The following is a 24,615-nucleotide window of genomic DNA, read 5'->3' as shown; positions in this document are numbered from 1 at the left end:
TTTCTTTTAAACCTTTTAATCCTTGGTGCTGGCGAGATGCCAGCAGCTCACAGCAGTTGCTCTTGCAGAGGACCCAGGTTCAGTCCCCATCACTCACGTGCTTTATTAGAGACAGTGACTTATGTTAACTCAGAGGTTAAACCCTCTTCACCAATCAGTAGTTGTTTAATTTGTTAAATTTTTTCTAAGGGACCAGCAAAATTGCTCGATAGAGGTACTTGCCACAGTTTTTGGATGTGTGTGCACATGCATAAATATACACATTAATTAACTTGTGTGTGATTTTTAAAACTATTTAGGCCGTGCACAGTGGCGCATGCCTGTAATCTCAGCACTTGGGGAGGCAGAAGCAGGTAGATCTCTGTGAGTTCAAGGCCAGCCTGGTCTACAAAACTAGTCTAGGACAGCCAAGGCTACACAGAGAAATCCTGTCTTGGGGGGTGGGGGGAGAGAACCAAACCATTTAGATTTTTTAACTGGGTTCAGTGCTACAGGCCTATAATTTGCCTACTCGGGAGCCTGAGGCGGGAGGATCACAAGTTCAAAGCTTGGATTCACTCTCCAGTGACACCCAACAACACTCTGTGACCTTTCAATAGCTTAAGGATGATGGGTCATGTTTGGAATTTAGCTTTAGACCAAAAAAAAATCTTAATAAGTTAAGGTAAAATATATGTATACATACTCTATTGCTGTATTAAACATTAATTGGATAATATTTACCTACCATAAGGTGGCATTAACAACTTTATAAAATTCCGTTGTTTATTTCTTGTGTGTGTTTGCACACATGTAGAGGTCAGAGGAGTCGGTGTGTTCTCTCCTTCCCAGCACATGGGTTCCAGGGATCCAACTTAGCAGCAAGCTAACTTGACTCCCCATGGGGTCATCTGCTGGCCTGCTGTCACTAACCCTGAGAGAGTTAATGGCATCCCTTCTTTTAAGGCTATGCAGGACCGTAAACAGTCACAGAGGCAGCTGTGAATTAGTATCGACTTCAGCAGCTTAAGCGCATGTGTAGGCCAGTCTTTCAAAGCACTTTGGTATGTGGTGTTTGGAAACCGCTGGACGTCTGGGCTTCCCAGGTGGCAGCTGTGTTTTCTGTTACTTGGAACATCTGTTGTCTTCTTGTCAGATCCTAACCTCAGAGAAGTGGGCCTTGAAGGGGCACTGCTGGCCTTACTGGATAGAGAGACAGACGAAAGCTTGTGCCAGGACATCAGAGAGACTTTACATCATATGCTGACATCCATGGCCGTGGAAAAGCTCTCCCTTTGGTTAAAGCTGTGTAAAGATGTTCTTGCAGCATCGGCGGGTAAGTACTGGGAACTGCCGGTTACAGCAGTAAAATCAGGAAACCTAGAGGAAATGGTTTGCCACCGACAACTCATTGACTCCTCTGTTTAATTACTGTGTGGTCATTGCTTTCTTCAAATGAAGATTCTACTGCTATAATTTTTACTAGAATTCTCTTGAATTTGCATGATGTAAATGTAATGGTTAGGTTTTTTTTTTCTTCTGTCTAAAATAAGTTTTTACTATAACAACTTTTTTTTTCTTTTCAAAAAAAAGATCTATTTTTAATTTTGTGTGTGTGTGACTACATGGGATTTGTGTACCTGTGAGTACAGATGAGTACAGTGCTCTCCAAGTCCAGAAGAGGGTATTGGGTCCCCGAGGGCTGGGGTTACAGGTGATAGTGAACTGCCATATGAGTGCTGGTAACCAAACTTAGATCCTCTGCAAGCCTTTTTTCCAGCCTTTCTTGTGTTTTTGTTGTTGTTTTGTTGTTGTTTGAGATAAAGTCTCGCTATGTAGGCTGGTCTTACAGAGAACTGCCTGTTATTTGTCTCCCAAGTGCCAAATTAAAGGTGTGTACCAGCACTCTTGGAACTCATTTTGTAAAGCATAAAGCAGGCTGGCCTCAAGCTCAGAGATCTGCCTGCCTATCCCTTTGCCCCTGCCTCCAGAGTTCTGGGATTAGAAGTGTATACCACCACACCCAACAGCTTGTTTGTTTCTTGAAATCGGATGTCGTGTTCCACAGGTAGCCCTTGATCTATGTGACCAAGAATGTCCTTGGATTCTTCACCTGCCTTCACTTTCTACATACAGGGTTATAGGACTCACCACCATGCCTAGTTCCTATTTAACGAACCAAATAAAATGTGGAGTTATGGTATAAAAGCCATAACTTATAGTTATTCCATTTTTTTGCATATATTGTAATGGCAACATAATAGAAAAATCACTGCATTTCACATTTTGAAATGCTCACGCCTTGCTCTGTACAATGAATGCAGGGCACTAGCACCCCACGTTTGACGTTTGAGCACCCTGACCTCTCTGCAGTTGATAAAGGTAATCTCAAATGGTGTTAGGTGCTGCATTAGTCAGGGTTCTCTTACTGAATGAATCTCTGCATGTATATCTAGGAAGAGAATGTGCTAGAATGATTTTCAGGCTGTGGTCCAGCTAATCCAACAGTGGCAGGCTATGAATGGATAGTCCAACAACCCAGTAGTTGTTCGGTCCATGAGGCTGGACATCTCAGCTGTTCTTCAGTATTTCCTGGAATCCTGAAGAAGTGAGCTCTAATGCCAGTGAAAGAATGGACTTGCTAGCAAGGTGAGAGCAAGCAGGCAAACAGCAAGAGCTTCCTTCTTCCTGTCCTTATATAGGCTTTCTGAAGACATGGCTCAGATTAGATCTGGATTAAGGATCGGGATTTAAGGCATGTCTTCCCACCTCAAACATCCAGATTGGAAGTGGATCTACCTACTTCAAATTAAGCAGAAATCCTCCTCCATTTTGGGTTTTAGTTCATTCCAGATGTAGTAAGGTTTACAGCCAAGAACAGCATCACAGATGCCTAATGCAGATGTGTGCCTGTGATCCCAGCCTGAGAAGTTTCTGACAGAAGTACCTGGAATTCTGGGTCTCAAGTCTCAGCTACATAGTGAGTTGGAGACCAGCCTGGGCTGTATGAGATTACCTCAGAACACACACTGGTATGTAGTGTGATGTTACATGCCTATACTGTCAGCACTTAGGAGGAGGAGGAGCCTCCTGCATAGCAAGTTACAGGCTAGCCTGGGATACATGAGAGACCCTGCTTCAAAAAAAAGTTTAAAAGAAATTAAAGAATTAAATAGTATAGAAAAGAAAAAAAAACACCCTATAATCCTATAAAACAGGATGATTAGAAGTTCAGGATCATCAGCAGCTACATACCTACATGAGACCCTATCTCAAAAAACTTAATTTTTTTTTTTTTTTTTTTTTTTCAAGACAAGGATTCACTGTGTAGCCTTGGCTGTCCTGGACCAGGCTGGCCTTGAACTCACAGAGACCCTCCTACCCCTGCCTCCCAGAGTGCTGGGATGATAGGCATGTACCACCATGCCCCTAGAAAACTTAATTTTTTTTAATGCATACATAATTGGACTGACTTTTTTTGTATTGTCTTTCTCATTTATTTTTTTTTCTGCTCTTTCTGCCTTCACTGCTCTGAGTGCTAGATTTGTAGTGTGTGCCATTATGCCCAGATCTTTTTTTAATTTTACAGTCATGCGTCCTGAGGTTCCTGACTCAGCTGTATTTTGTTATTAGCATTTCATTTTGTTTGCCTTTAGCACCTGCCTGAACAAAACTCCTGGCACTGGATTTTTATTCAGTAGCCCATGGCTTCTGGGAGCAGTATCATCCAATACCCAAGCAGGGTGCCTTCATTCAGACTCCTTGAAACACACATACACAATTCAATCAACACGTCAAAAAGATCAGTCACTTCGTCAACTCAGTATATTGAAAATATTGACATGCACCATAGTTTAAGAATAATAGGTGGGGGCCAGGTGATGGTGGCACACACTTTTAACCCCAGCACTCTTAAGGCCGGGGCAGGCAGATTTCTGTGAGTTTGAGAACAGCAAGGACTACAGAGAGAAACCCTGTCTCAAAAAGCCAAAAAAAAAAAAAAAAGTTTATTTTGTACCATTAGTTTTATTTAGTTTGCAAGGTTAGCAGGTAACAGGTTATGGGCATGATACCATAGTTCTTCAGTCCCTGAACTCTGCTGGCAGAGGCATGCAGATCTCTAGAGTTCAAAACAAGCCAGCACTTACCCTGTCCCAAAAGAAAAATTAATAGTTAATAATTGTCATTTCCCTAATTGGTAGCTAGAAGCATAACTTTAAGACTATAATAATAGCAATGAATGTCCTAACAAAAAAAAAAAATTCAAAGAGAGGGAGTGTGTGTGTATGTGTGTGTGCGTGTGCGTGTGTGTGTGCGTGTGCGTGTGTGTGTGTATGTGTGTATGTATGAGCCTTAAACCCAGTCAAAATTGCTGAGATTTTGAATTTCATTAAGTACAGCTGTCTTCATGCAAGGGGTTGATAATTATCACCGCATGTGGTAATTTTATCATCCTTATTACTGACTTGTCTATGTGTGTACATGCTGATGGGGGTTACACATGTACCAGTACATGTGTGAGATCAGAGTGACAACTAACACTGTTGCCAGTGGTTATGAGACCTGATTATTCTGTTATCATAAAGATGTATCCTTGATTAATAGTAATTCTAGTCTGCAGTTGGAGTTGTGTTTTGTGTTCTTTAACAATGGTGTTTTTCAGTTAATTGTAATTAGCTGTGTTTTCCCTTGATAAAGATTTTACAGCTGTAACTTGTGTGGATGCAATGCAAGAAGAAGAAGGAGACAGAGGGGACGATGCTTTGGTGCTGACCAGAAGTGATGACAAACCACAGCCTCTCAGTAACCCTCGATGGACCACCAGAGTCTTCGCTGCTGACTGTGTCTGTAGAATAATTAACCAGTGTGAAAGTGCAAACAGCGCCCATTTTGACATTGCGTTAGCACAGGAAATGAAAAAAAGGGATTCAAGAAGTAAGTTGCACCACCAGATGATAGAAGTCGAGAACTGACTGCTTGTGGTTTTCATTTTTAAAGTAAAGCTGTAGTGTTGACAGGCCTTGTTCTAGCTGGGCAAGCCCACCAGCTTCTCACAGTGTACTCAATACGCTGTTATTTATGTTATGTTAACAGAAATAAAATGCTGAGTTTAGTCCCTGGAACCAGTATAACTCAAGGGAAGAGCAACTACTGGCGGTTGCACACACTGCGGCACACTTGTGCATATGTGTGCGCACAGACACAGATTAGTAAACACAATTGTTTAGGTCAAAATGTTGGTATTGCTAGTCTGATTATACATTGTGTTTAATGGTTTTCAAGCAAGCGTTTTATTTTGATGTTTGTTTGGGGTGAATGTTGGTTTAAACAATGCACAGTGGGTGTGGCATTCACTGATGCATGCTCACTGCTGTGCTCAGGGCTGTAGTTGCTCAGCAGTGGTGGCTCCTACTGTGCGCTCCAGCTCTGAGTCTGCCTCATGTTTTCTAGGGAAACGCTGATTTTCTGAACACTGCTGGAACACTTGTACATGATTTCCTTTTGTTTCTTCTCAGAATGTTTATAACAAGAATGTGTTTTAGGAATGAAACACATTCCTAAATTTTTTTATTTTTGATTTTTTTTTAAGTTCCTTGACTCCAACTTGACATAAAGAAAGTAAATTACTGCCAAGTTCATCACGGTCCAAGCTCTGCTAAGTACAATGAATGTGCTTTTATCAGACAATCTAGACAAAGTGTTTATGAGGAAACTGCTAGCATTCTTTCCTAAAGAATGTTAGCTGCTTTGGGCTCTTGAGTAGCTGTATATAATTGTTTGGTTTTAGATGGTTTTGTGTATATTTGATTGTGTGTTAAATTTAGCCTGAAAGTATATTTAACACAGGAAGAAACAGTAGAGAGAACCTAAAATGAAATGTGGGTTATGAAATTAGGAGAGAACATCATCCTATAACTTAAATCTTCACTTCAGCCTATTGTTTTCATGATAATACCTTCTTCATCTTCTAGATGATTTTTTGGTGCTCCATCTTGCTGACTTAATTCGCATGGCTTTTATGGCTGCCACAGACCATAGCGACCACCTCCGTCTCTCAGGCCTTGACACACTCCTAGTTGTTATTCGACGATTTGCAGACATTGCAGAGCCAGAGTTTCCAGGTCATGTGATTCTGGAACAGTATCAAGCCAATGTAAGCATGCTCTCTTAGAACGCTCCTGGTGTTATTGTCAGACAGCACTGATAAAAGCTATGAAACTGTGTCGTGTCACATTTAGGTCATAGAGACTCTCTCTTCTAACCTACAGCCCTTAACATCAGTGCTCAGAAAATGCACACATTTGTAGAATAAATCTACTAACTAGCATTTTATAAAGCTTCTAGTAAAAGCAAAATGGTGTGTTCAAAACAGTAGCTTTTCTTAAGGGTTGATTTTTCACAATTAAAATTTTTAACTTCTAGGAATAGAAGTCTTCATTAAGAAAATCTTTTACAGAGTGTCGTAGTAAGCTGCAGTAAGGAATTAGGCTGCATACATCTTTTATCTTCATTATTCCTAGATTAGAGTGCTACCTAATGAAACCTCCTTTGTTTTTTTCTAGAAAAGGACGAGGTTTTGCTCTGGTTCTATGGTCTTTTAACTGTGTTTAATAGTCTAAGGATGAAAGTGGAGCCGTGGCCTGTCTGTGGCCTGTCTGCTGAGTGGCAGGCGGGGTGTGACGGGTAGAAACAAGGGGACCCTCTAGGCAGTTCTCTAGTTGGTTGGCCAGCTCTGTCGCTTCGTCCAGTAAACAGCACCAATGCGTGCATGAGACGTAGCCAGAGGAGCGGACTGACCTGTGTGGAATCACCGTATTGGAACAGAATACTGTGACCCAGCCTAGTAGGACAGAGCACTTATGCCTCTGCCTTCAGAGAAGTGCAGGTGTTAGAACAGTTCAGGCAGGAAAACGGGGGAGTCACTGTCGGGACTCTCCACACTGGCTCTACTCTGAGCACCCTCAGCTCTGTAAGTGGAAACAAGACAGTTCTTCCCACACCTGGGTTCCTGCAGAGAAATAGCCCTCTTCATCAAAAGTCTTCAGAGACTTTGGTTCCCTGGTGTAGTTCTCTGGAGCCAGTTAGCAGCTAGCTCTGCAGCAGCTGCACAGACTGAGAGCTGAGGGGGGATGCCTCCCTGCAGAGTGTGCTGCCGGTACCTTTAAAAGGGACAGATGGACAGAAACCTATTAGTGAATCATAAAGTGATTGATGGTCGATGTGTCGTGTACTTCCTTGTTAGGTTGGAGCAGCTCTTAGACCAGCCTTCACTTCAGAGACACCTCCTGACGTCACTGCCAAAGCATGTCAGGTAAGTGGGGCAAAGTTAGAGCTGAAGACATGAGCACTTGGGAGACAAGAGCATGACGCTTGCCGTGAGTCCAAGGCCAGCCTGGGCCACAGCACACTGAACTCCACGGTGGCCTCACAGTCATCTTAGCACACTCTTTCCTTTCCTTTGGACATTTGGGAAACTGACCCACAACTGCATGGGTCCCAGTCTGTGGGCACATGGCTTCTACTTACGGGATAGTTTCCTATTGGTGGACTTGTTAGGGTTTCATCTGTTCCTATACAAGTGCTGACACAGCGGGGTGTGGTGACACACCTCTAATCCCAGCATTCAGGAGGCAGAGGCAGGCAGAGCTCTGTAAATGGAGGACAGCCTGATCTACAGATTGAGTTCTAGGACAGCCAAGGCTAAAACCCTGTCTCAAAAATTCAAAAAATATGGGGCCGGGAGAGATGGCTCAGAGATTAAGAGCACTGGCTGCACTTCAAGAGGTCCTGAGTTCAGTTGCCAGCAACCACATGGTGGCTCACAACCATAATGAAATCTGGTGCCCTCTTCCGGAATGCAGGTATAAATGCAGACAGAACAGTGTATACATAATAAATAAATTTTAAAAATCTTTAAAAAATAAAAATGAAAATACTCCCACAGTGAGTAATCGTCCTGCATAGGTCTTTCCACTGAATGCAAGCATGTCTGTGGGATAAATTTTCCTCACTGAATTGGTGGGTAAAAAAGTGTATAGGAGGAATTCACACCAGGATTGTATGCAGACACCTGTTTTTCCACATTATCTGCCAAACTTTTACCAAACTTTTAGACTTCGATGGACTAAAAGTTGTGTATCAGGAGAGCACAGGTCAGCATTTCAGGCAAAGGTAAGTACATGTCTCTAATCGCATATACTACCAGCTTCCCCTTTGGTTTTTAGGGATTGAGCCTGTTATAGCCCTGCCTGGCCTTAAACTATCCTGGAACTCCTGATCTTCCTGCTCCTGCCTCCCTCCTGTTGGAATATAAACATAAACCACTGTGGTTGGCCCTGTACCACAACATAGTAATGGTGTTTTATTCTTCTTGCTTTGCTTTGTGGTTTGTTTTGGTTTTGTTGTGTTTTGTTTTCTCAAGACAGGGTTTCTCTGTGTAGTCTTGGCTGTCCTGGAACTCACTGTGTAGATCAGGCTGGCTTCCAGCTCACAGAGATCTGCCTAACTCTGTCTCCCCACTGCTAGAATTAAAGGCATGAACCACCACTGCCAGCTTGCTTTGTCTTTTAAATAAAAATAAACTGTTATTAGGAGGATCAAAATCTTCCTTACAGTCTGGGAATGTAGCTCAGTAGAATAACACTTGCCTAGAATATGTGAGAGTATGGGATCAATCCTTAGCACTGCAAAAAATTAAAATGAAACCTTCCTTGGAGAGTGTCTTTTTGTTTTAAGATAGGGTCTTACTGGCTGACCTGGAACTCTGTGTAGACAAAGCTGGCCTCACAAAGATCCACTTGCCTATGCCTCCTGAGTGCTGGAGCTAAAGGCTCACGCCACCACACCCAGCTTCATTTTTTTAAGTCCTTCCTGGCTTTTGATTCTTCTCTGTTGCATTCAATTAGTTTTCTTGGGTTAAAAAAAATAAAAATAAAATAAAAAATTTCAGAGCTAGAGAGTAGTACTAGCTGGAGCTGGAGACATGGCTCAGAGGGTAAGAGCTCTGGTTGCTCTTCCAGAGGACCCAGTTTCAATTGCCAGCATCCACAAGGCAGCTCACAGCTGACATCACATAGACATACATGCAGGCAAAACCAATTCACATCAAGCAAAAACAAGTAACTCTTCTATTTTTAATTATTTCCGCTGCTAGATTCCTAAGATTTGGGAGGACACTGCTGACCTCAAAAGAAGAAATATCAAGTTTTTAAATCTAAACCTTTGGTCTTCTCCAAACCAGGTGTGCAGTGCTTGGATAGCAAGTGGCGTTGTGAGGGACCTTAGTGATCTCCGCAGAGTTCATCAGCTGCTTGTCTCATCACTAACAAAAATACAGGCGGGAAAAGAAGCTCTCAGTCACCTGTATAATGAAAGTGCTTCCACCATGGAGATCTTAGCTGTACTGAAAGCCTGGGCAGAGGTTGGTGCTATTTATTTGATTGACAGTGGGAATTATGGAAGCCATAGTTAAACACCATAAACACTGAAGCCTGTAAAATGCAATTACACAGTAAGTCTTTTTGTCGGGGAAGTTTTTACGTAGTCTGTATTTGTTTGCCTAGGTTTGAACCCAGATCCTTCTGTCATGGTAAGTAAGGCCTACAACTCTGAGCCACACCATTTTAGTGGAGGTGTAAAAAAGTAAAAGCCTACACATCCTAAACATGGTTGGTTTTTGGTTTTTGGTTTTTGGTTTTGGTTTTGGTTTTGGTTTGTTCTTGAGGCAAAGTCCTCCCATGGAGCGAAGGCTAGCAATGGAATTTTGATTCTCCTTCCTCCACCTCTCAAATGCTAAGACTATCAGCTCTGTTACCTTGCTAAGCAGTAGTCCATTTTTGAGGTAAACTAAATTCCAAGTAAGATTTATTTGAATATTGATAGACGTGAACCATACAGTCTATAAAGAGCCAACAGGAGCAGTTTTGAATTAAAGAAACCGCATAATAGCCAGTAAAAATGAGTGATTGAAATTGTATGTATTTGTTTGTGTGTACTTTGATTTTTTTTAATTTTTAAAGTTAAATTTATTTAATGTGTCTGTGTTTGTGCATGTGTGTGTGTGTGTGCGCACACTTGCACACTGTAGCATGCATGTGGAGGTCAACAGACAACTTGCAGGAGTTGGATCTCTCTTACCAGGTAAGTTCCAGGACCTAGCCCAGGTCTTCAGGCTGGGCAGCAAGCACCTCCACCTGCGGAGCCAAGCATGAGCCCTGCTCGAATGGTCTTAATGTTTTTTCATAGATGGACCTTTAAATGATAAGTAGCTATCATTTTTTCTAAATAAATATTTGGGGCTCAGGCGCTGGCTCAGTGGTTGAGAATGCTTGCTTCTCTTCCAGAGGAGGAAGAATGGTGATGAGAAGGAAGGGAGGAAAAAAAAAGCGGTAGGATGGGTCAGTGGGTAAAGGTGCTTTTGTATGAGCTTGACTGCTAGGATTTGATCTCTGGAACCCATGAAAAGCTGGAAGGAGAGTATCAACCTGACCTTCATACACACAGCATTGCACACTCACACACGTGTACGCACACATGCAATGAATACACACATAATAACAAGAATTTTTATTTTTTTGCTTTGTTTTTTTTAGCTTCTTTATTTTTATTTTATGTGCATTGGTGTTTTGACTGTGTGTATGTCTGTGTGAGGATGTTGGATCCCCTGGAACTGGAGTTATAGACAGTTGTGAGCTGCTGTGTGGGTGCTGGGAATTGAACCTGGGTCCTCTGGAAAAGTGGCCAGTGCTTTTAACCACTGAGCCATCTCTCCAGCCCTTACTTTGTTATTTTTGATGTAATCTAATTATGCTTCTCCCTTCCCTTTCCTTCAAATCCCCCCATATACCTTTTTCCCCTCTCCTGTAAATTCATGGCCTATTCTTTCATTAATTGTTATTGTGTGCATATCTCTATTTGCATATACATATATATTCTCAGTATATAACCTGTTGGGTCTGTACATATGTTTTCAGGACTGACCATTTGGCACTGGACAAGCAATTGGTGTGCTCTTCCCTGGGAAGAACTGCCTCTCCCATTCAGCTTTCCTCAGTTGTCTAAAGAGTTTAAATTTGAAAACTACATTTTCACATAACCTTTGTATTCACATGATCTAAACTCTTTGTTTTTCTTCAGACTCGTTACCTTCTCTTAGATAATGACCAATCCGCACATTCTATATAATAGAGTCCCAGAATCCCTGTGTGAAAGCCCGGGAGCCAGATACATTTAAAATTCAGAATTAGGGGTAAAAGTGTGTATTCTATGCATCTGTCTAAGAAGTCGGAGGCAATAAATAACAGGCACCCTGTGATCAAGCAGATTAGCATATCTGTAAGAAAGTATTTGAGTATTCATACTGTTCTGTATATAGAAACAATTAAATTTGTCCAATTTTGCCATTATTTTAGCTTAACACAATGTACGTATTTCAGGAGGTTTTCATTTGTTGTGTTTCAAGATCAGTTTTTTTAGGCTTTAGACTTATAAGTATATGACAACACATGTCAAGTACTATGGTAACTGTTTTACCATTCTGTAGTTCATGAAGCTATTCATGTAAACATTCTTATAGTGGCTTAGTGGTGATTTTACTAAGCATATTTTCAGTACTTGAAATGGCTGTATGAAGCCGTTATCCACCACATGGTGGGGTGGATTATTGGTGTAACCTAGAGTACTCTTGTTTGTAGCTGTCATGGCTGTTGAAATAATGGCAGGATGTTTACCAGTATTATCTATAAGACATCTCAGGGAAATTTTTTTCTTTAAAATCTATTTATTTTATAATTATCTGTGTCTGAGTGTTTTGCCAGCATGTATATGTGTGCACTACATGTGTACCTGGTGCCTGTGGCTGGAATAAGGTATCAGAGCATCTAGAACTGCAGTTACAGATGGTTGCAAGCTACCATGTGTGTGCTGGAAATTGAACCCAGGTCCTCTGCAAGAACAGCCAGTGTTCTTAACTCTTGTGCCCCAGAGAGTCTAATCTTTCTACCATCTGTATGTGCTTAAACATGCTTGCTTTCTTTTTTATTATTAGTTGTGTGTGTGTGTGTTGAGTGTGTCCTGCCGATTCACATGTGGGTGACAGGAGAAGCTAGAGACAGTGGAATCACGGCTCCCTCACTCCACCCCACTAGAGTCCTCGGCAGTGCTGAGCGACCTAATGTAATGTCTGGGAATTGAACTCGGGTTCTCTGGCAGAGCAGCGTGTGCTTGTAACGACAGAGCTGTCTGCCCAGTCCCACACTCCTTCTAGATATCACAGAGCGCTTCAAGTTGATTATTCTCAAAGGCAAGCCTGTGTCCTGAGGAAAGCGTCTGACATGGGATTTTTCTTCTACTTGTAAACTTTTGACAGGTCTACATAGTTGCTGTACAAAGACATAAAAGCCACAGACAAACCTTGAAGACTGCTATTAACCCAGAAGACACTGTGAGAAGCACGTCCCCTGCGCCTGGTGGCCTTCTCGACTTAGTCTGCACAGACCTGGGCACACTGAGCAGACTCTGGCTTGCTGCACTTCAGGATTTTGCTCTCTTAACTTTGCCTGCAGAATTTGCCTCCCAACTTCCTGTTGAAGGTAAGGAGGTAAAAATAAGTGGTTAATTCCTAGAGTGATATTAACTTCTATTCCAAGATTTCTCCTGTAGTTTGTGATGGTCAGCTGACAGTTTCCCCCAGGACAGTTTCTGTGCTGGGCTAAGCAGCTAAGAGTTGCGTTAGTGCAGACAATGAGAAATTGTTAACTCCCTCGTTAACTCCCTAGGCCACAGTCATCGGCCTTACAGGCAGGCATTGCCGCCTGCCTCTCCAGGGGAGCTCTAGTATCATGTGTCCACCAGCACGTTTTTTGCTTCTCACCTTTCCAACTTAATATATTGCTTAATTTTTTCCAATCTAGACAGTAGAAAATAATTATTTTAAATTTATATTTGAGTCTTTGCTTCTATGTTTATAGCATTTAAATTGCTTCTTCTATAGATATCCTAATCTAACCTTTCTGGGGTTTCTAATAGACACCTGAAAATGGTCTTTCCATGCTCCCACACACACATAAAAATCAATAAATAAACAAATAAAACTTCTAAGAAAAAAGGGATTAGCTTTCCAAGTTTTTTTTCCTGGTTGTTTTTTGTTGACTTGTATGAGTGTGTGCCGTGGCACGTGTGTTCAGGTAGAGCACAACCTCAGGTGTTTCCACATTCCTCACCTTCCACCCCATTTGAGCCAGTGTCTCTCCTGGCAGACTGACCTACGGTACTGGGAATTCTCCTGTCTTCGTGCCTGGGCCTCCTGTTTCCCCCTTAGGAGCCTGGTGTTAGGGGCACAGGAATGCTTGTATTCAGAGAAGCACTGAGCCAGGGATGTTAAGCATACAGGGGCCTCTCCTCCTCGGTGAAGAAGGAGATAAACACCTGTCCCTTCCCCTCCCCCCCCAAGACTGGAGGAGGATTTTGTTGATGACCTGGTGACCTTTTTGCTGTCTGTGAAGGCAGACTTCTTTTACCTTTTGCTGTAGAGGCAGACCTATCCAGATTTCCCGGAATGATTGCCCCACGTCTTCCCAGCCTTAAGGGAGATGTCTGGCGTACTTGATGGCCTGCTGGTGTCTGTGCCATCAGAGAGCGCATAGATTCTCGACCTCTACGCTGTAGCACCCACCCTCATGGTCACACACACTTTGAAGAAGAGTCTGTGTAGTCACACCTTATGCTTTGCTGTGTGCCTGGGATTGGCCAGTTGGACTGATGATTGCCTGGAAACCTGTTCCCAGATTGTCCCATGTTTTAAATACACTTGCAATGAGCCACATATCCAATCTCACATAGGTTGGGGGATCCAAATTATGCCCTAAAGCTTGTGGACATCTGAGTGTAGGTGTATGGCAAGTGCTTTTTGAGTTTTGTTTTTTCTTTCTGTGAAAGATGAAAGGGAGAGACAGAGAAAGCAAATACGTAGAATTGAACTTCGGCCCTATGGACATATGGACAGCATTCTACCATTCCCTTTTCTCTTGTTTCTCAGACTTGGTTCCATGTAGCTCAAGGTAGCCTAAGCTCCCTTTTTAGCTGAGATTGGCCTTGAACTCCAGATCTTCCCTCTCCACAGTCAGAGATTGTAGACATATACCACCAAACCTGGCTTTGCCTTAAGATTCATAGAAAGTTACCTATAAATTAACCCTATGACCCAACAGCTCTACTCCCTGGAGAACTCAGACATTAGTAACGGGGTACTGACAGCAGAGCAACATGAACACATGTCCAGAATGTGGCTGAGGTAAGATGAGATCCAGACAGACTGTGGAGAAGGAGCAGAAAGTCAAGCCCATGATGGCAGAGCTCACCTGTGCTGATAAAAGTCAGAAGGCACGGGCCTCCACTGGGGGACTGCCTGGAAGGGGTTACAAATGCACTTCCCGAACCTGTTAGCAGCGATCTGTACCAGTGAAAGAGAAAGGACCCTGGATAGTGTGTCTGCAGCTCCTGCTGACGGCCTCCTCTTCGGTAGGTGGCGCTTTCTACACAGCCGAGACCAGCGAGAAGGCAAAGCTGCATTACCACAGCTCCTGGGCACTCATCCTCCATGCTGCAGCACTGTGGCTCACCAGCACAGGCTTTGCTGACCCCGACGAAGGAGCTGCCAATCTCTCCAGGCCTGTAACTCCAACTTCCATGTGTCAGGGCTCATCGTCCGGGGCCGCAGTGAAGTCGCCCGAAGATGTCTACATGGACAGGTTCCATCTGATTCTAGGTGAGCAAGAGCTTCCAGGGCTGACGGGTTGTCCTTGAGGTGTACCTTGCTGCCTCCTCCACCATATGCTTTGCTGGTGCTTAGCAACGGCATTTGTGAAACTGGGTAGAGTGTGTATTTTATAAAATTACAAATTGCAAGTCTAGAATCCTATTATAGTTGGCTTCAGTATCAAGTTGATAAATTACAGAAATCAGAAGAAACATTTAGTCCCTGTCTTTCTACAAAATTTTTGGTTGGTGGGAAAAGGGGGTGGTCCGGACCTCAGTATGTAGCCCTGGCTGGCCTGGAACTCCTGCTTCACCCCCAGTGAGCCTGCAGAAATATTCCACCATCTGGTTCCATAGAGTTTTGTTTGGTTTGTTTTATGTGTATTACCTGTGCTGCTTTGTATGTGTGCATGCATGCAGGCACCCACTCAGCCAGAAGGTGGCTTTGGGCCCCCTGGAACTGGAGTTACCAGCAGCTGTGAGCTGCCAGTTGGGCGCTGAGAACGGAACTCAACTCAGGTCCTCTGAAAGAGTTGTATGTGTAATTAACCACTGAGCTATCTCTCTAGCCACATATGTTTATTAAAAGATGAGTGTGCTTCTACAAACGTTCTGAATTTCTCTGTGTATACATTAAAAATACATAGAGAGGACTATGCTGACATGTTTTTAGTGGGTTGTTCCCAACAGTTGCAATAATGTATGCCCAGTGATTTTTTTTATTTTTTATTTTTTTAAGAAAATCGGGAGGCTAGAGAGGTGGCCTCGAGGTTAAGAATTGTTGTTATGCTCTTCCAGAGGACGTGAGCTCAGGTCCCAGCATGACACCAGGTGACACACAATCACCTGTAACTTCTACTTTAAGGATCCAAAACACACAACCTTTTAACTTTAAAGTTATTATTTTAATCTATGTGTATGGTGTTTTGCTTATAAGTGTACCTGCTCCCCACTTTATGCTTTATGCCTACAGAAGCCAGGGGTCAGCTCCCCTGAAGCTGGAGTTATTTATAGTCAGTTGTGAGCTGGGAATCCAACCCAGGTCCTCTGGAAGAACAGCAAGTGTTCGTTAGCCACTTGAGCCATCTCTTCAGCCCCTAAAATTATTTTTAATTTCAAAAAAAGCTGGATCGTGTTGATGCATGCCTTTAATCTCAGCACCGGGAGGCAGAGGCAGGCGGATCTCAGAGTTTGAGACCAGCCTGATCTACAAAGCGAGTTCAGGACAGCCAGGGCCACACAGAGAAACCCTGTCTTTGGGGAAAAAAAAAAAACAAAAAAGGATCCAACACAAGTTCAAGGCCACACTCCACATACACATACAACCTAAAACTACTGTTTTTACTAGTCTGTCTTTGCTGAGTTGGTGTGTGTCTTACCACGGTAGACTCATCTAACCGTCTGAACTACAGACTTAAGGAAGTCTTCTTTTTGGCTTCCCCAGGAATCAGTGTCGAGTTCCTGTGTTCCCTCCGTGCAGATGCAACCATGGAGAGCATTACTGCTTGCTTGCTTGCACTGCAGGCCCTTCTCGATACGCCGTGGCCCAGATCTAGAATTGGCAGTGATCAGGTGATGTATTGTGTTTTGAGTAGGCTTCAAAGAACAGAAATGTCTTCAAGTTACTACAGTGAATAGAACTGATCAGACATCACAAAAGAAAAAGACAGAGCAGCTCAGCCAGTCCTGAGATGTCACAGGCATTTGGGAACCCAGGAGCAAGCCATCCTGCAGCCATGCACTGTGCCTTCTACAGTGAGGAAAGGGCCTGTGTGGCCTTGCTCAGCACAGTAGCCATTGGTTCCTTCTGTTTCTGTGAACCCCAAACTGTGCACTCATCCCTGTCTTTTATTGCGTTGCCCCCAAGAGACAATGTGGTTGATGTGTACTTCTGTCTGTTACAAAATATTCCCGTCTGGGTTCTCTTCCTAGTCTTCAGTCTGGCTGCCGCATGCAGCACCTCCTGTCTCAAAAGTAAATAGGTTAGGCAGGCACTCTTAGCAACACATCCTATTTGTCTTATCTTCATTGGTGGGTTTTAAGGTAAATGGGTACTATGATTTCCTAAGCTCTTACTTAATTAGTACTACTATTAATTAGCTTAAAGCATGAGTTAGGTTTTTATCTGAGTTGAATTGAACATGACTAAATTATAAACTGTTGTCATAATTTTTTGTTTTGAGGGTTTGTTTGTTTTTGTTTTTTTTTGTTTTGTTTTGTAGATTGGGTGGTTTTTTTTCAAGACAGGGTATCACTAAATATCTTTTTTCAAATAATTTATTCAGTTTTATTTTCTGTGCATTGGTATGAAGGTGTCAGAATCCATAGAACTGGAGTTATAGACAATTGTAAGCTGCCGGGTGGGTGCTAGGAATTGAACCCAGGACCTTTGGAAGAGCAGCTAGTGCTCTTAACTACTGAGCCATCTCTCCAGCCTCCTCCCCAGGGTAGTTTAAAGATCTACTTTAGTATCACTTCTCCTCCATTCTTTATTATTACAAGAAAACCTTAGTATTAATCTTGGAATTGTACATGTCAGTCTTTGGCTATGTCTCCAATATCATTTCAGACATGAATGAAAGTAATCTTTTGTCATAGTACTGTGTCTTTAAGAAATGTTCTGAACTTGGTTGGAATGTTACAAGCCAGGCATGGTGATGTACACCTAAAATCCCAGCCTGTGGGACTGTTGGAGATTAGTCTGGTGCTGTTTATCCTCTGTTAATGGCTTTCCTCCCTGAGGCCTGCTTGATACAAGCAGACACCCACATACCCCAAATGGCATCATAAACTTTGACCAATAAAATGCAGACACAGTTGGGCAAGGTGGATAGGGAGTGTGGCCTAGGTTCAAGGGTAGAGGAGACAGAGAGGAAGAAGTTAGGGACAGAGGCAGAATGATCAGGAGTTCAAGACCAGGCAGGGCTACAGAAGACTGTCTCAGAGCCTGCAGAAGAAGTGTTGCTGTACCTTTATTGCTCTGGCAATAAACTTATTTTTAAAAAGAATTTCTTTAATTTTCTCTTTCTGAATTTTGTCATAGTTTTTAACATTGTTATTTTTACACACACAAACACACCCAAATTTCCAATAGTGTCCACTCCTTGTTTTCTGACAGGGCTTGGGTATTGAATTGCTGAATGTACTACACCGAGTAATTTTGACCAGAGAGTCACCTGTCATTCAGCTGGCTTCACTTGAAGTGGTAAGGCAGATTATCTGTGCAGCTCAAGAACACGTGAAGGAAAAAAGAAGAAGTGCAGAAGGTGAATATTAGCTGTTAATGACATAGCTAGCATCTGTTTTTATTCCAGTTCTAGAGATAAATACTGCTGCATACTTGGTGAGCACCAGACCACCAAATGCTGTGATACAGTGCAACATCGGTGTACTTAGCAGTCCTGCTCAGCAGAGCTGTTCAGGCCCCAACACTGTAACTAGGGCAAAGTGAAATGTGTACAGAAAGTAGACATGCAGAGGGAGGCGGTGTGGGGCAAACATGCAGATTATTTTTGTTTTGTTTATGTGTGTGAGAACTCTCTCTGCATGTACCCAGAAGAGGGCATCAGTTCACATTATAGATGATTGAGAGCCACCATGTGGGTACTGGGACCTCTGATCAGTTTGTAAGATGACAGAGTCACTGTTGGAGCTACTGCTGTCAGATCCTCATTTATAACAGCAGAGACAAGTTTAGTCCAACACTATTTTAAGGCTGAAAAGATTACAAGAGTTTTTTTTTTAATCCACTGCCATGAGAAGTTATAGTAAAGGCAGCACTTTAACTTGAGAACTGCACTTTTCTTTAGCTTTTCACACCTAAGACGTTAGACTACATGCATTGCCTGTACCAGAAGTGAACTAAATTGCCATCTGCTTAAAGCCAAGCAAGCAGCATATATTTCTTAAGCGCTGTTCCCTCTGTCTTTTAGTTGACGATGGAGCCTCTGAAAAGGAAACCCTGCCAGAGTTTGGCGAAGGAAAGGACACAGGAGGACTCGTGCCTGGGAAGTCTTTGGTCTTTGCAACCCTGGAACTGTGTGTCTGCATCCTCGTCAGACAACTCCCAGAACTAAACCCTAAGCTGACAGGTGGCCCTAGAGTGAAGGCTTCCCAGCCGCAGACCCTGTCAGAGGAGGGGAGTGGGCTGGTCGCAGCTGCCTTGGGCATCCTTGCTGAGCTTCCTGCAGTGTGCTCTCCTGAAGGTACGCTGTGCAGTGCAGGTAACCCCAGAGCAGGTTCCCAGCCTTCCTCATGCTGCGTGCGGCCTTTCATACAGCTCCTCATGCTGTGGTAACCACTAAAATTATTTTCTTTTTACTTCATAACTGTAATTTTCATGCTGTTATGAATCGTGATGTAAATGTCTTATACACTACCCCTTATGGGGCCACAACCGACAGGTTGAGAACCACTGCCTTGGAGGGGAGAAATGGGCTAGTTGCTGGTCATTTTCCCATTACATGACTGCAGAGCCATGTAACTTTTATAATCCTGTGAGACTAGTTTTACAGTCATTCCACCAAAGAAGTGAAAATAAAAATCACAGACAGCAAATATCATAGATGAACGCACTGTCTGTGATTGGCTTCCTTATTCCAGTTCTAGGCAGGAACCCAGGTTTGGAAAATGTGAGAGTGTGCCCTGACCATCTCTTTAAAGTATTGTCTCTAGCTGGCAGTATTTTAAATCAAATAGTAGTGCTTGGACATTTTCTCAGTGTGCAATATTGGGTGAATAGTTCTGATTCTGCTATGACAAATTTTTCATGATGCCCTGTTCTGTTGCAGACAAATCCGTTCAGTTTGTTTGTTTGTTTGTTTGTTTTGAGACAGGGTTTCTCTGTGTAGCTGTCCTGAACTCACATTGTAGACCAGGCTGGCCTCAAACTCACAGCACTCTGACTGCATCTTCCTCCCTGGTGCTGGGATTAAAGGCATGCGCCACCAGTGCCTGGCTCGTTCAGTTCTCTCGAATGGCTCTCAGGGCTCTCTGTAGGCTCCGCTGAATCCACTGCATCCCAGAAGGCTTCCTATTAGTCCTGTTGTTTGCAGTTTGTCATGCTTTCTGTGAGCTTACATGACCTGACTGTGGTCGAGAGCCCCACTCTGCCACCACGTGTATGTTGGTCAGATAACAACTTTTGGGAGTTGGTTCTTCCTGCTCTGTTTGGAGGCAGTGTCTCTTGTTTCTGACTGGTAGTACATCCTGTGGGCAGCTGATCTGCAAGCTTCCAGGCAACTGGTCCTCCCATCTCGCCTTGGGAATGCTAGGACACAGATGTTCCCCACTGTCTCAAGCTTTTGTTATGGTTCTAGGCTTCTACAGCAAACACTGCACTTTTAAATGTTTTTTTTTGTTTGTTTTTTTCCTTCAAAGTTCAACACCAGTCTCACCTTATCAGAAAATGTTTCCCTGGAAACCTGCTCATAAGTTTCTATCTGAAGATCTGTAGCTTTCTCCATCATGTAAATATATTACATGTAACTATTAATGTATGTGATAATATACATGCGTGTGTGATGTATCTTATTTCCAATTAAAATGGGTATTCTGTACGAAAGCTAGCACAGGAGCTGAGAAGATGGGTCGGTTGGTGAAGTGCCTGCGATGCAGGCGTGATACCTGGGTTTAAATGCCCGGAACTGCGCTAAGCTGAGCATGGCAGCGAGCACCTGTAACCAGTGCTGAGTAGAGGGAAGGCAAAGCAGGCAGAGCTCGTGAGGCAGCCGGCCGGCGACTCGTGAGCTCCAGGTTCCGTGAGGCACTGTCTTGGAAAATAGGGTGGAGCAACAGGAAGACAGCCAGTGTTGCCTTCTGAACTCCACACACGCCTGTACACACACCTGCACATACCGCACACACCAAAAGGATTTTAAAATCTGTCACATGGTACCTTCCACCAGGCCTGAGAACCAGAGTTCAATCTCAGAAGCAACAAGGTAGGAGGAGAGAGCTCATTCCAGCAAGTTGTCCGCTGCCAACCTGCCCAACCCCTGTGTGGGCATCCCTACACAAAACAAACAAATAGGAAAGATTTCTTATTAGTCTTACTAGGTGATAGCCAGGAAAATTAAATTGCTATTTTAATCTCCTCACATTTGTTGATGTTGTTGTTTTTTGATACTCTAGGGCTTCGTGGTTTTGAGGCAGGTATCTGACCACTGAGCTAGCTATATGCCCATACCCACTCCACCTTCCCTTCTTTTTTTTGAAACAGGAGTCATGCTGGTCTTGAACTTTGCCTTGAGCTCAGGCTACAGAATGATTCTGCTACCTCAGACTCAAGTGCCCTGTGGCACTAGGCTTGGTTTCCACACTAATATTAAATTAGTTGATGTTGCTTGTTGTTTTGTGTTTGTTTGTTTGTTTGTTTGTTTGTTTTGACAGCTCTTACTTTGTAGCCCAAAATGGAACTAGAGATCAACTAGATCAACTAGAAACCAACTAGAGATCTCCTGCCCCGGCCTCCCAGATTTTGAGATCATATGTATTCTCCAACACATGTATACACCACCATACCTGGCTCTTTTTAAGTTTATTTATATATATTTTTTAATTATACTCTATTTACTTTGTATCCCCCCTCTAGTTCCCTCCCTCCTCCCCTCCCAATCCCTCCCTTTCTCCCCCTTCTCCACACACTCCCCTCCCCAAGTCCACTGGTAGGGGAGGGTTTCTTTTCCTTCCTTCTGATCCTAGTCTGTTGGGTCTCATCAGCAGTGGCTGCATTGTCTTCCTCTGTGGCCTGGTAAGGCTGCTCCCCCCTCAGGGGGAGGTGATCAAAGAGCAGGCCAATCAGTTCATGTCAGAAGCAGTCCCTCTTCCCATTACTATGGAACCCACTTGGACACTGAACTGTCATGGGCTACATCTGTGCAGGGGTTCTAGGTTATCTCCATGCATAGTACTTGGTTGGAGTGTGAGTCTCAGGAAACCCCTGTTCTCAGATTTTTTGGTTCTGTTGCTCTCCTTGTGGACCTCCTGTCCTCTCCAGCTCTTACTATTATTTCCCACTTCTTTCATAAGATTCCCTGCATTCTGCCCAAAGTTTGGCCATAAATCTCAACATCTGCTTTGATAGTCGTCAGGGCAGAGCCTTTCAGAGGCCCTCTGTGGGAGGCTCCTAACTTGTTTCCTATTTTCTTCTTCTGATGTCTATCCTCTTTGCCTTTCGGAGTGGGGATTGAGCATTTTAGCCAGAGTCCTCCCTCTTGATTAGTTTCTTTAGGTGTACAGATTATAGTAGGTTTATCCTATATATATGTGATGATATATATATGAGTGAGTATATACCGTGTGTATCTTTCTGCTTCTGGGACAGCTCACTCAGGATGAAGATTTATTTTTAATCTTATCTGTGGCCAAAGGTGTCAGACCCCTGGAGCTGGAGTTCCAGGCAAGTGTGCGCCTCCTAATATGAGTACTGAGAACTGAACTCAGGTCCTCTGGAGAAGCAGCAAGTGCTTGTAACTACTGAGCCATCTCTCCAGCCCCTCCATGAAGACTTTTACATTGTCATAAGTGGTTTTCTGCAAATTCCTTGGAAAAGAATTTACTATAAAATAAATTCAAGTGTTAAGTAATATATATATCTATATTTAAATAAAGTGGAGCACAATAGAGGAAGACACCCAATGTCAACCTGAACTCACAGACGCTCACATATACTAGACATACAAACAAAAATAAGTGAAAAATGTTCAAGCTGAGTGTTGTAATATGTAGCTGTAGTCCTAGCTATTCAGGATTTTGAGGCAGGGATATATGGCAAGGTTGAGATTTTTCCCAGACTCTATCATGAGTTCCAGTCCAACCAGGATAATTTAGTGAAACCCTATCTCAAAAATAAAACTAAAGGTAAAGGGGAAAAAAAGCCCAGGGAAATAGCTCAGTGGTAGAACGTGCTTATGTCTACCAAGAGAAACAAAAGCTATTTAAAAATATTCTAAGTAAATTGAACAGTAATAAGAACCCCATCACTTAGACACTGGATTGTACACGTTAGTGTGACGCGGGAGCTGCACATAGCGGTGCGTGCCTCTCAGGCTAGCACGCCAGAGTCCAGGGCGGAAGAACCGGGGGCTCAGGCCCAGCCTGGGTACACGTGAGACCCTGCCTCAGAAGCAGTGAGAACGGAATAAACTGAAGCAAATAAGATAGGAAAGGCTTAGCTGGGCACGGTGGGACACAGTTTTAAGCCCAAGACTTGGGAGGCAGAGGCAGACATCTCTGTGAGTTTGAGGCTAGCCTGGTATATACACAGCCTGGTATATAGGACAGCAAGGGCTGTAATACATACTGAGACCTCATCTTAGAAAAAAGAATAGGTAACTATCAAAAGCTTGGCACTAAGCAATAACAAGCAAAGTAACATTTTCAGTTATAACTATCAGAATTTGATCCAACTGTAAAAATCCTACTTGTCAGAGAAACCTTGTCTCAAAAAAACGAAACCTAATTGACAGGGAAGTGGCTCAGGTGGTAAGTGGATTGCCTTGCAAGCACGAGGACCTGAGCTGGGCCCCGAGAACCACATTTAAAAGGTTGGGCATGGTGGCGCACTTGTAGGCCCTGGAGTAGGAGGGCAGACAAGGCTTGAGGCTTGCTGGCTACCCAGTCTGGACTAACGGGCAACCCTCAAGCCAGTGGCAGACTGAGTTTTGTTTTGTTTCGTTTTTTCAAAGAAAAACTTAAACTTAATTGAGTTACTGAATTCTCAGTGGTTATAATTTATGGGCGATACTCCAGAGTGTTGTCTGTGGGTGGAGTTTTAGACAAGATGAGCTGACAGAGAATGGACTCCCAGCACATGTGCAGGAGTACTGAGCTGTGTGCCGAGGCATGGAGAAGAGACAGGACACACTGCAGGCCGCTAACACTGTTTTACTCCTGAAACTCTTAACTTTTTCAGCTCTGTTTATTTCATGTTATATGTATGTGTGTTTTGCCAGAACATACGTATATGTACCTGTGCATTCCTGGTTTTCACAGGGGTCAGAAGTGTGCATTACATCTTCTGAAACTGTAGTTATGGTCAGTTGTGAGCCACCATGTGGGTGCTGGGATTGAACCCACGTTCTTTGTAAGAGAACAAGTGCTCTTAAGTGATGAGCTCTCTCTCCAGCCCTCCTTGATGACTTTAGAAAGCATACTTGCTGAAACTCAGTTCCAATTCTATCTTGCAGGAAGCATCTCAATCCTCCCTACTGTGTTGTACCTTGTGACTGGAGTCCTTCGAGAAACTGCGGTGAAGTTGCCTGGGGGCCAGTTATCCCCACCTGTCACAGCTTCCCTGCAGGCGCTGAAAGGCATCTTAACCTCCCCCATGGCCCGAGCAGAAAAGAGTCACAAGGCTTGGACCAGCCTCCTCCAAAGTGCGCTAGCAACTGTGCTTGACTGCTGGAGTCCAGGTCAGTAGGACTGTCGGGGGCTCTACAGTGAGCGGCATGGCATTTTGTTTCTGCATCTGTGTTTTAGGCCAAGCCATTCAGCTGATCACATTTGGTAGTCTCACCTAGAAAAGACTGTAGTGTGTATTCAGCAGTATGTGAAGTGTTCAGATACATTCTATGTTATCCCTATCTTTGTTCTATTTATAATTGGCACGCTTCACTCAATTTGAGTTTGTGCAACAAGAAGAGGACCAAAATCAAGATGGGAAGAGACTCAAAAGAATACAATCACAGAAGCCTAAGTTCCTAAAGAAAGAGGGGTGGTGATGCAAGCCTTTAATCCCAGCACTCAGGAGGCAGGGGCAGGCAAGTCTCTGAGTTCAAGGCCAGCCTGGACTACAGAGTGAGTGCCAGGACTATACAGAGAAACCAAAAAGAAAAATAAGAAAAAAATCAGTAGAGTGTTGAGCAAGGAATGCTTTGGTAC

The 24,615-nt window shown here is 43.4% G+C and overlaps 1 protein-coding gene across 8 annotated transcripts in view; it reads left to right on the top strand.

Annotated features, from left to right (window-relative positions):
- Positions 1–24,615, top strand: part of Heatr5a (HEAT repeat containing 5A) — a 105,037-nt gene that overhangs the window by 73,294 nt on the left and 7,128 nt on the right. For all 8 annotated transcript variants that reach the window (XM_060387479.1, XM_060387477.1, XM_060387481.1 and 5 more), the window contains 11 exons: positions 1,136–1,315; positions 4,678–4,914; positions 5,952–6,133; positions 7,223–7,291; positions 9,221–9,400; positions 12,347–12,569; positions 14,501–14,743; positions 16,178–16,305; positions 17,852–17,999; positions 18,666–18,938; positions 23,922–24,146. In XM_060387479.1, coding sequence (XP_060243462.1) covers positions 1,136–1,315; positions 4,678–4,914; positions 5,952–6,133; positions 7,223–7,291; positions 9,221–9,400; positions 12,347–12,569; positions 14,501–14,743; positions 16,178–16,305; positions 17,852–17,999; positions 18,666–18,938; positions 23,922–24,146 — 2,088 coding nt within the window. The remainder of the gene's footprint in view (positions 1–1,135; positions 1,316–4,677; positions 4,915–5,951; positions 6,134–7,222; positions 7,292–9,220; positions 9,401–12,346; positions 12,570–14,500; positions 14,744–16,177; positions 16,306–17,851; positions 18,000–18,665; positions 18,939–23,921; positions 24,147–24,615) is intronic.

The sequence above is a fragment of the Meriones unguiculatus genome, chromosome 7, assembly GCF_030254825.1.
Source record: "Meriones unguiculatus strain TT.TT164.6M chromosome 7, Bangor_MerUng_6.1, whole genome shotgun sequence".
Classification (NCBI taxonomy): Eukaryota; Metazoa; Chordata; class Mammalia; order Rodentia; family Muridae; genus Meriones; species Meriones unguiculatus.
The sequence above is the reverse complement of the archived record's forward strand: the minus strand, read 5'-3'. Positions and strand labels throughout refer to the sequence as shown.